The sequence below is a fragment of the Salvelinus alpinus genome, chromosome 37 (genome assembly GCF_045679555.1).
Source record: "Salvelinus alpinus chromosome 37, SLU_Salpinus.1, whole genome shotgun sequence".
NCBI lineage: Eukaryota > Metazoa > Chordata > Actinopteri > Salmoniformes > Salmonidae > Salvelinus > Salvelinus alpinus.
This window is the reverse complement of record NC_092122.1, coordinates 13,497,642-13,509,950: the sequence shown is the minus strand read 5'-3', so window position 1 is coordinate 13,509,950 and position 12,309 is coordinate 13,497,642. Positions and strand designations below refer to the sequence as shown.

Below are 12,309 nucleotides of genomic sequence, written 5' to 3'. Positions count from 1 at the left end.
AGAACAGCGTGCCACCATATAGCTGTATCTCCCCAATGAGAACAGCGTGCCACCATATAGCTGTATCTCCCCATAGAGAACAGTGTATCACCATATAGATGTATCTCCCCATAGAGAACAGTGTGCCACCATATAGATGTATCTCCCCATAGAGAACAGTGTGCCACCATATAGATGTATCTCCCCGTAGAGAACAGTGTGCCACCATATAGCTGTATCTCCCCATAGAGAACAGTATGCCACCATATAGAACTGTATATGTAAAAGCAATAATTTATGATATTTCTCTGTTTGATTTTGTATATTCTGTATAAAATGTACATCACGCAGTCTATTGTACAAGGTACCGATTTATAGATTTGTGATGTTTTCTTTCTTGATCATGAGACATATGCTATTATAGAAGCCAGGTGTGTGTGCCGACTATTTACAGTGAGGAAAGGCCTAAGGCCGGGAATGGTTGTGTTTTTTTTTATCTTTCATTTATGCACTTGATTGATTTCTGGGGCACCATGATGTTCTAATAAACATATTTATGTTACATTCAAGCCTCAGTTTTGGATGTATTCCTTTTTTCAACAGTGTGCTGGTCGAAATCTCTTTCAGTATTCTTATTTTGACTCCTACGCACCTGGAACCGATACTAATCAGTAGAAAGGACCTTAGAAGAGCGCAGACGCCTTCTCAATACTTCTGTTAGAGAATGAAAATCCCTACACAATTTCCCAATTGTTTGCTCTCTTTTCATAGTCTTTCATAAAGTCCCCCATAAAAGTCAGATGTCAGTGGCCCCGTCCTTTATCTCTATTCTAAACGGTAAATTAGCTGCGACGGAAAGCCGCTATATTCTATTGTGGACCGTAGCTCTAACTGTTTCCCCGTCAGCGTACGGTGGTCAGTGTGGATTTATGACCATCGGCTACACGTCTCCCTTTCAGCGACCGGGAGAATGGAGAGAACGCGGGGAAGCTGTGGCTGAGTGGGGACGGCACACGATGCAGGGAACCCCCCACTCCCTCCTATTGTGAAGGGGCCTCGCGCGCCTTTGAACTGGGAATCAAACGGTACCAGCTCTTCATCAAAAGAGTCCTCTCTCCATTGCTGCTTTAAAGGAAAAAGAAAAGCTTTCTGCGTTATTTATTATGAGGGGAAACAAAACAGGGCTGACAGCAGACCCTCACAATGCAGACCGGCGATGGGGACAGGAGCATCTGATCCGAGGAGGATGTCTATATAGAGCCAGGCTTTGATTTCCTCTGTTGTCTGTTGGCTCCCGTTTCTTTGTACCAGGGAAGATGTCCAGCCATGTTGTGGACAATCAGCCCTGTGGCACTAGCTAAGGGGCACCAGTGTAGGCTGCTGCTGGGCGGGGAGGGAGGCTGGGAAGGAGGCTGGGACGGCTGGGAAGGAGGCTGTGAACGGCCCATATGGGACAAGCAGGGATCATTCCTCACCTCTGACAGGAGAGATGGGGGGAAGGATGGACCAGCGGTGTGATGTCCAGTCCTGCCTCTCCACTACCACAGGAGATGAGGTCAAACCTGACCCTAACCCTGACCCTGGTCGGGGAGTTATCCTGCACTGTGGGCTGGGGCAGGACTGCCAGGTGTCTGAGGGGAAAGCTAGGGTAGTAGGGTCTGGGTTGGGGTCCAGGGATGGGTCTGGGTAGGGTGGGAGGACATGGCCTGGCTGGGGCTCCGTGGTGGTCCAGTCAGGTGGGCAGTGTTGGGCCTGGTGAGGGAGGGGATGGTGTAGAGGGTGGTGAGGCGCTGGGTTTGGGGGCTGGTGTGTTGGGGGGTCCTGTGGGGTGCAGGAGGCCAGAGCAGACAGGGACATGGAAGAGGAGCCGTGCTGGGAGAGAGGAGAGCCACCCTCTGAGTCCAGGTCACTCAGATTCGCTGTAAAAAGAAAAAAAGATATATGGAATAATTATCCTTCCATTTGAAATGATAGGAAAGCAAGCCTTGGCTACAATTAAACATTCAAGTCTGTGTACAAAATCACAGAATATTTAAGGATTTTGATCACCTACACTACTGTTCAAAAGTTTGCAAAGAAAAAGCCATATCTCAGACTGGCCAATAAAAATAAAAGATTAAGATGGGCAAAAGAACACAGACACTGGACATAGGACCTCTGCCTAGAAGGCCAGCGTTGCCTCTTCACTGTTGACGTTGAGTGGTGTTGTGCGGGTACTATTTAATGAAGCTGCCAGTTGAGGACTTGAGGCGTCTATTTCTCAAACTAGACATTCTAATGTACTTTTCATCTTGCTCAGTTGTGCACCGGGGCCTCCCACTCCTCTTTCTACTGTATTCTGGTTAGAGCCAGTTTGCGCTGTTCTGTGAAGGGAGTAGTACACAGCAGTGTATGAGATCTTCAGTTTCTTGGCAATTTCGCGCATGGAATAGCCTTCATTTCTCAGAACAAGAATAGACTGACGAGTCTCAGAAGAAAGTTCTTTGTTTCTGGCCATTTTGAGCCTTCGAACCCACAAATGCTGATTCTCCAGATACTCAACTAGTCCAAAGAAGGCCAGTTTTATTGCTTCTTTAAATCAGAACAACAGTTTTCAGCTGTGCTAACATAATTGCAAAAGGGTTTTCTAATGATCAATTAGCCTTTTAAAATGATCAACTTGGATTAGCTAACACAATGTGCCACTGGAACAGAAGTGATGGTCGCTGATAATGGGCCTATGTAAATATTCCATAAAAAAATCAGCAGTTTCCAGCTACAATATTCATTTACATCATTAACAATGTCTACACTGTATTTCTGATCAATTGATGCTATTTTAATGCACAACAAATGTGCTTTTCTTTAAATAACAAGGACATTTCTAAGTGACCCCAAACTTTTGAACAGTGGTAGTGTACAACAGTTACAGTAATTATGAATTTCTACATTTATGAAACAACTAATTAGCCCATGGGGAATGCAACAGCTTTGAATACATTTCACTTCAATTGTCTCAAAGCAGCGTAGGTACAATACCACATAGAGGACTGCTCCGGCCACTACCCAGGTCTGTGCTTCGGCTGAACTGGCTGGATGGTGGGCGGCTAAAGTCTGAGAGAGAACCCTCACAGACACTAGGGACTGGAGAGACTGAGGGGTCTATGTCCTCAGGACCAGAATTGGGCTCCTGGTCTGGCCTTGGAGAGCGGAAGGCCCCTGAGGAAGCCGAAGTGCCTTCATCCATCTCTTTAACACCATCCTCTGTTTCCTTCTCTCCTTTCTGAGTATGGACATGAGGTAGGGCTGAGACTGGAGCAGGGTTGGATCCAGTCCCCTGCTGCCCAGAGTCAGTGACAGTAGAGGATGTTGGACTTGGGCAGACTGGGAGCTCAGGGGAGGCTCTGCTGGGAGAGGGGAGGACTGGCACTGGAACACAGGGAACAACAACAGCTAAGCGCCTCCCTCTGGTGGTGCTGCAGTGCTGCAGGCTCCTGGAGTCTGCAATAGACAGGGTAAATACATTATTTAATGCAAGCAGATATGCCCGGGGAGGGGGGGGGGGGGTGTATTTTCCTCTCCTGTATTAAATTCAATACAGATTTTGATTAGTCTAATTTACGATGATACTGTCTTGTCAGAGACTGTCTCAACCTAGGCAAGGGGTATGCTGGGGATACAAGCTTTTAACTTTTGGCATTGGGCATTGTTCAGTTCTGACAAATAATGGTGGTGAATAATTAACATGTGGGGTCCTCAGAGAGGGTCATCTATAAATGGTATTCATCATCTTTTACAGCTCAAAGGCCATTCCTCACTGCCAATACCTGCCAGTGACATTTTCTTTCCCACTTTAGTGAGGCTTGGAGCAGACACTGTTTTCCCTGCTGTGTGGGTCAGTGCTCTAACAAAGGCTGAAGAAACCCCATCCCGTTGGACCAGCTGCCCAATTCCCATCTTAATATTATATATTCAGAATGCTACCCAGTACTGGAGGCAGGTCTATTTATAAAAACTTGACTCATCATGATTTGTCATTCATTTTACGATATTCCAATTATCAATTAACTGATCCAAATCCTGCATCTTGGCAGCTTATCCTCCTTTCCTGAGAGCAGCATTAGAATATCCTGATTAAGATGTCTGTATCTCCTAGAAGACATCTGTTATACCTCTACTCTGTCACACTCCTCTTCTCCTGCTCCTGAATCTGAACTTCACACTACCTGGGAACTCTCTCCTCTCTGCTCAGCCACTCTCTCTCTTCCCCACACTCCTCTTTTCATCCCCCTCTCAGATCCCTTCCACAAACATCAGCTCCAGCCGACACCGGCCCTCTTCCATCTCCCCTCTCTCTATTCTTCCTCTCTGCCTATGCACACTCCTTTTTTCTCTGCGGGGCCGGGGGGGTGTGAGACAATGCACTCTTGTTTCCTGGGGGTCTGTGTGACAGAGAGGAGTCAGCGGTAGCAGGGGGATACAGAGAGCTGCACTGGAGGAGAGCACATTTCTGCACTATTCTCCTCTCACAATGCCCTGCACTTCCCATCTGTTACACACACATGAAGTGCGTGTGTGTGTGTATGTGTGTGTATGCCTGTATATGAATGACATGTGTCAGGGGCACACAGCTACACACACCCACTCCCGCTAATACCGCACAGCACGTTTCCCTCAGGGACCAGGGTCAGGGACGATTGTGTTGAAGCCGACCACCATATGGTAGAATAATTGGTTTTTAGAACCCGATTCCAGAGCAGAGAAATACCCCAATCCCCCTGGTTCCCCCTTGGCTCCTCACACTCATCTCAAAGCCATGTGCTGTAGTGTGGCTATGGCCCTGGCGAGAGGGGAGGACAAATGCCTTCACATCAGAGGCAGGGCTCTGAAAGGAGCGGCAGGTATGCTGGCACAGCCTTTCATTGGCTAACACCCTAGCAGAGGACCACCAGGAGGGCGGCGCTATGGACACTTCCTCCCCAGAGCCGAAAGAGAGGGATTAGGCCTTAACAAAGTGGTCCGAGGGACGGATTAAGGACTAACGAAGGCCCAGGTGGTTACCTCCAATGCTCTTAACACTGAGACCTAGTTCCCTAATGAGCAACGGTGTGGGGTCAAAAGCAACAATGCCCTATGATACCACAAGGTTATCTGTCTCTGAAGATAAGATTAACAATACATACTTTATTAATCACTGAGGGCGAATTGTGGGATTAATAAACTATTTCTTATCTTGTATGTTGTTGTTGTACAGTATATTGTATTGTCTAAGCAGCAGGAATGCTTTTGCTGTGGCTCACCTGCACATGAATGCGTCTTCAGGCCGCTAAGGGCTTGTCTTTGTTGTGTCGGTTCCTGGCGAGGAGGACGTGGCCTGGGGTTTCTGGATAGGAAACGTGGGGGTCTGAGGTCTGCAGGACAGGCCTTCATGTGAACCAGGAAACGAGGACACAGAGAAGGACGTCCATCACGGACAGTGTGGTCCTGAAAGGGACATCAAAAACATAGTGTGGTCCTGAAAGGGACATCAAAAACATAGTGTGGTTCTGAAAGGGACATCAAAAACATAGTGTGGTTGTGAAAGGGACATCAAAAACATAGTGTGGTCCTGAAAGGGACATCAAAAACATAGTGTGGTCCTGAAAGGGACATCAAAAACATAGTGTGGTTCTGAAAGGGACATCAAAAACATAGTGTGGTTGTGAAAGGGACATCAAAAACACAGTGTGGTTGTGAAAGGGACATCAAAAACATAGTGTGGTCCTGAAAGGGACATCAAAAACATAGTGTGGTCCTGAAAGGGACATCAAAAACATAGTGTGGTCCTGAAAGGGACATCAAAAACATAGTGTGGTCCTGAAAGGGACATCAAAAACATAGTGTGGTTGTGAAAGGGACATCAAAAACATAGTGTGGTCCTGAAAGGGACATCAAAAACATAGTGTGGTTGTGAAAGGGACATCAAAAACATAGTGTGGTCCTGAAAGGGACATCAAAAACATAGTGTGGTTGTGAAAGGGACATCAAAAACATAGTGTGGTTGTGAAAGGGACATCAAAAACATAGTGTGGTTGTGAAAGGGACATCAAAAACATAGTGTGGTCCTGAAAGGGACATCAAAAACATAGTGTGGTCCTGAAAGGGACATCAAAAACATAGTGTGGTTGTGAAAGGGACATCAAAAACATAGTGTGGTTGTGAAAGGGACATCAAAAACATAGTGTGGTTGTGAAAGGGACATCAAAAACATAGTGTGGTCCTGAAAGGGACATCAAAAACATAGTGTGGTTCTGAAAGGGACATCAAAAACATAGTGTGGTTGTGAAAGGGACATCAAAAACATAGTGTGGTCCTGAAAGGGACATCAAAAACATAGTGTGGTTGTGAAAGGGACATCAAAAACATAGTGTGGTTGTGAAAGGGACATCAAAAACATAGTGTGGTCCTGAAAGGGACATCAAAAACATAGTGTGGTTGTGAAAGGGACATCAAAAACATAGTGTGGTCCTGAAAGGGACATCAAAAACATAGTGTGGTTGTGAAAGGGACATCAAAAACATAGTGTGGGGCAGGGAGAGAGAGAAAGAAAGATCAGATGTATTCTGTTTTCGATCAATCAAATAAAATCCCAGTTTCCAAATACTGTAAATAAAGCAACATAAAGTCATTCTCCACATGCAACATGAAGGAGAATCACAGCATTAATTAAACGTGATCGCCAACGTACAGACAATTCAAATAATGCATGTCAACTTCAGTGCCCCCTTGTGTCTGAAGAACAGATCTCAGGCTACATGCATTCTCAACACAGCAGGAGAAAGATTCAACCTCTCCCTGCCTTCTTTAATTTACCTTTCTTGACCACACACACACACACACACACACACACACACACACACACACACACACACACACACACACACACACACACACACACACACACCCAGCCACACACACACACACAGCCACCCACCCACCCACACACACACACTTCTGTGAGGATGATAAAGATTCTTTGAGCACACAGGACATGGTCCTATTGCTATTTAAACAAGGGTCGTGCTGAGATAAAAGCTGGCGGGACGGTCAATATTAAACTTGTGGAGGGGTGGGGCTGCACACGCCACGCTACCCGCTGCACGCCAGCCAGGGGACATTACTCAGCCCACAGACTCAGTGCCAGGGACTAATTCACTCCCTCTCTGGCCTTTAGAGAACAAACACCCAAATGTAATAAAATACCCACTGACACACACAAACGGAGAGAGGACATTTATTTGTCTTGGATTCCCGGCTACATCTGAGACACCTAAACAAAGTTCACCTCATCTTTCACCTATCCCTTAACCCTAAACACATGAACACACAACCACAGAAGCAGGCATGAACACACACACACACACACACACACACACACACACACACACACACACACACACACACACACACACACACACACACACACACACACACACACACACACACACACACACACACACACACACACACACACACACACACACACACACACAGCATGCCAGGGGGTGTGTGGAGATGAGCCCTCAGTACCCCTCAGACACAGAGAAAGAGACGCTGACTGTCTGTGACTCATGTGACTCACACAGGGAGGATCAGCCTTAAATCCCTCCACCATCTACACTCATTCCCTCTCCTCTGAGCTGAGGGTTTACACATTTGCATTCTTGTGAAGAAAAGAGGAAGAAGTGAGGAAGAAGAACAAGAGAACAAAGGTCCAGGAGCACGCCCTCCTCCTCACTCCTCTTCCTCACTCCCTCTATCTCCCCACACTCCCGCCCACTGAAGAGCTTTATGAGGTGAGAAGGGTGTCCTCCAGCCCACAACGTCTCAGACCGTCAGAGGGCAGGTCTCAACACGCCCTTTACGGCAGGACCCTGCCATTACAACCCCACATACACACACATACACACACGCCTTACCTTCTAAGTCCCGCTTGAACTACCTCTCCAAGTAAACATGTTTTTTTTGGGGGGGGGTGTACATGACCCCCAAAGCTGTAGATGTCCTGGTCTCTTAATTGGGTAACAGATACACACAACTGTACACACACATTTCTCACACCTGTATAACTAGAATGATTTTACTCAACCATGATGAGGTTCACTCAGTATTGGTATTTCAAGCAGCCTCCCACTCTGACACACCCACCCTGACACACCCTCCATCCTGATTGATCTTCTTAGAGCAACAGAGTAGAGCCTATGACTACACCTAGGAGTCCTCTGGGCTCCTGCAGGGCCCCAGGAAACAGCCTGACCTCCTGGCATCAGGCAGCCCACACGCCGGCCTCACACAGAACAGCCAACCCAAAGCCAGCCCTGGCTAATGTCATTACGGGCCTGTTTGTGGTCAACAGCTCCCTGATGGGGATGTACAAGCACTAGAAGATGAATGTAGGAAGTCTATTAGTCAGAGTCCCAGATGGCCTGCAGAGGAGAGGCCGGCGTGCGCTCTCGACCCCTCCAAACACACACACGCTAACACACACGCTTACACACAGGCTCACACTCACACACACTTAATTGCACTTTTTCTGAGTGAACCCACTGACAGGGAGACGACTCGAGGCGAAACAGAAGTGTGTTTCTGTCCTGTGTGTGTCTGTCTAGAGGAGGAACAGAGAATTCCTCACAGAGAGCCTGGCGTATAAGAAAGCCAGGCTTAGGCTCTAACAAGGTTAAACCCATGAAAAAGAGTGACTTTTTAAATCATGGAGATTTGTGTTTCTGCGGGGTGTAATTAGCTTTGCTCTGGTAGAGGAGAAGTTTGGGGTTGGGGGAGGTTTGTGGGGGGCAGAGGGGGATGACAGTGGAGCGCATTGTGGAGTCCAGGGGATTCAGCGGAGTAAATCTGATTATCAGCTCGTGTCAGAAGCCAGGCTCAGATGCAGCTTAGCATTCAGAGCAACTGTCTACTTTCACTGAGAGACAATGACCCTGCTTTGCTTTTCAGGCCCCTGCAATAGTACTAGTGGCCCGCCAACTCGTCTTCCTAACCCCACATCCACCATCCATGCCCGGCAGAACAGGCCCACTACCTCAGCACAACAGGCCCACTACCCCAAAACAACAGGCCCACTACCCCAACACAACAACACGACAGGCCCACTACCCCAACACAACAACACGACAGGCCCACTACCCCAACACAACAACACAACAAGCCCATAACCCCAACAGAACAGGCCCACTACCCCAACACAACAGGCCCACTACCCCAACACAACAACACGACTGTCACGTTCCTGACCTGTTTTCTGTTAGTTTTTGTATGTGTTAGTTGGTCAGGACGTGAGTTTGGGTGGGCAGTCTATGTTTTGTGTTTCTATGTTGGTTTATGGGTACCTGATATGGTTCTCAATTAGAGGCAGGTGGTTTTCATCTCCTCTGATTGAGAATCATATTAAGGTAGGGGTTTTCACATTGTTGGTTGTGGGTGGTTGTCTCCTGTGTCTGTGTATGTTGCGCCACACGGGACTGTTTCGGTTTGTTTTGTTCGTTCGGTTTTTGCACTTAGTCATTTATAGCTTCACGTTAGTCTATTTGTTGTTTTGTTTAGTTTTTCTTCTTCTAAATAAAGAGAAGATGTATTTTTCACACGCTGCGCCTTGGTCCTCTCTCTCTCCCTTTGACGATCATCACAGAACCACCCACCTAACCCGGACCAAGCAGCGTGAGTTCGAGCAGAGGTACAATACTAATCAGGAATCCTGGACATGGGATGAATTATTGGAGGGAAAAGGACACTGGGCTCACATTGGGGAATATCGCCGCGCTCGGGAGGAGATGGAGGCAGCGAGAGCCCAAGAGCGGTGGTATGAGGAGGCAGCAAGGAGACGTGGCTGGAAGCCAGTGAAGAAACCCCAAAAATTTATTGGGGGGGGGGGGGGGCTAAGAGGTAGTGGGCCAAGGGCAGGTAGGATACCTGCGCCCACTTCTCAGGCTAACCGTGGAGAGCGGGAGTACGGGCAGACACCGTGTTACGCAATATAGCGCACGGTGTCTCCTGTAGTGTTCATAGCCCGGTGCGGGTTATTCCACCTCCCCGCATTGGTAGGGCTAGATTGGGCATTGAGCCAGGTGCCATGAAGCCGGCTCAACGCGGCTGGTCTCCAGTGCGTCTCCTCGGGCCGGCATACATGGCACCAGCCTTACGCATGGTGTCCCCGGTTCGCCTACATAGCCCGGTGCGGGTTATTCCACCTCCCCGCACTGGTCGGGCGACAGGGAGCATACAACCAGGTAAGGTTGGGCAGGCTCAGTGCTCAAGGGAGCCAGTACGCCTGCACGGTCCGGTATTTCCGGCGCCACCTCCCCGCCCCAGCCCAGTACCACCAGTGCCTACACCACGCACCAGGCTTCCAGTGCGTCTCCAGAGCCCTGTTCCTCCTCCACGCACTCTCCCTGTGGTGCGTGTCTCCAGCCCAGTGCCTCCAGTTCCGGCACCACGCACTAAGCCACCTGTGCGTCTCCAGAGCCCTGTACACACTGTTCCTTCTCCCCGTACTCGTCCTGATGTGCGTGCCCTCAGCCCGGTGCCTCCAGTTCCGGCACCACGCACCAGGCCTACAGTGCGCCTCATCCGGCCAGAGCCATCCGTCTGCCCAGTGCCATCTGAGCCATCCGTCTGCCCAGTGCCATCTGAGCCATCCGTCTGCCCAGTGCCATCTGAGCCATCCGTCTCCCCAGCGCCGTCTGAGCCATCCGTCTGCCCAGTGCCGTCTGAGCCATCCGTCTGTCCAGCGCCGTCTGAGCCATCCGTCTGTCCCGATCCATTAGAGCCGCCCGTCTGTCCCGAGCCGTCAGAGCCGTTCGTCAGTCAGGAGCCGCTAGAGCCATTCGTCAGTCAGGATCTGCCAGAGCCGCCAACCAGACAGGATCTGCCAGAGCCGCCAACCAGACAGGATCTGCCAGAGCCGCCAATCAGACAGGATCTGCCAGAGCCGCCAACCAGACAGGATCTGCCAGAGCCGCCAACCAGACAGGATCTGCCAGAGCCGCCAACCAGACAGGATCTGCCAGAGCCATCAGCGAGCCATGAGCGTCCAGAGCCGTCAGCCAGCCATGTGCGTCCAGAGCCGTCAGCCAGCCATGAGCGTCCAGAGCCGTCAGCCAGCCATGAGCGTCCAGAGCCGCCAGCCAGCCATGACCAGCCAGAGCCGTCAGCCAGCCATGACCAGCCAGAGCCGTCAGCCAGCCATGACCAGCCAGAGCCGTCAGCCAGCCAGGATCCGCCAGAGCCGTCAGCCAGCCAGGATCCGCCAGAGCCAGCCAGCCAGGATCCGCCAGAGCCAGCCAGCCAGGATCCGCCAGAGCCAGCCAGCCAGGATCCACTCCTTGTCCCGGTGCTGCTCCTTGTCCCGGTGTTGTCCCTTGTCCCGGTGCTGCCCCTTGTCCCGGTGCTGCCCCTTGTCCCGGTGCTGCCCCTTGTCCTGCTGAGGCCTATTATTTTAGGTGGGGGTACTTGGAGGGCGGTCATTGGGAGGGGGATAATAAAGCTGGGATTGACTATGGTGGGGTGGGGACCTCGCCCAGAGCCTGAGCCACCACCGTGGTCAGATGCCCACCCAGACCCTCCCCTAGACTTTGTGCTGGTGCGCCCGGAGTTCGCACCTTAAGGGGGGGGTTATGTCACGTTCCTGACCTGTTTTCTGTTAGTTTTTGTATGTGTTAGTTGGTCAGGACGTGAGTTTGGGTGGGCAGTCTATGTTTTGTGTTTCTATGTTGGTTTATGGGTACCTGATATGGTTCTCAATTAGAGGCAGGTAGTTTTCATCTCCTCTGATTGAGAATCATATTAAGGTAGGTGTTTTCACATTGTTGGTTGTGGGTGGTTGTCTCCTGTGTCTGTGTATGTTGCGCCACACGGGACTGTTTCGGTTTGTTTTGTTCGTTCGGTTTTTGCACTTAGTCATTTATAGCTTCACGTTCGTCTATTTGTTGTTTTGTTTAGTTTTTCTTCTTCTAAATAAAGAGAAGATGTATTTTTCACACGCTGCGCCTTGGTCCTCTCTCTCTCCCTTTGACGATCGTCACAACGACAGGCCCACTACCCCAACACAACAACACAACAAGCCCACTACCCCAACACAACAGGCCCACTACCCCAACACAACAACAGGCCCACTACCCCAATGCAACAACACGACAAACCCATAACCCCAACACAAAAGGTCCACTACCCCAACACAACAGGTCCACTACCCCAACACAACAACACGGCAGGCCCACTACCCAAACGCAATAACACGGCAGGCCCACTACCCCAACATAACAACACGGCAGGCCCACTACCCCAACACAACAACACGGC

The 12,309-nt window shown here is 49.7% G+C and overlaps 1 protein-coding gene across 1 annotated transcript in view; it reads right to left on the bottom strand.

The window, feature by feature from the left end:
- LOC139566102 (uncharacterized) overlaps positions 1-12,309 on the bottom strand; it is a 60,496-nt gene that overhangs the window by 40,430 nt on the left and 7,757 nt on the right. Inside the window, exons 3-5 of the mRNA XM_071387025.1 lie at positions 5,259-5,442; positions 2,998-3,459; positions 1,455-1,898 (exon numbers count right to left, since the gene is read on the bottom strand). Of these exons, the coding sequence (XP_071243126.1) occupies positions 1,455-1,898; positions 2,998-3,459; positions 5,259-5,442 (1,090 nt within the window). The remainder of the gene's footprint in view (positions 1-1,454; positions 1,899-2,997; positions 3,460-5,258; positions 5,443-12,309) is intronic.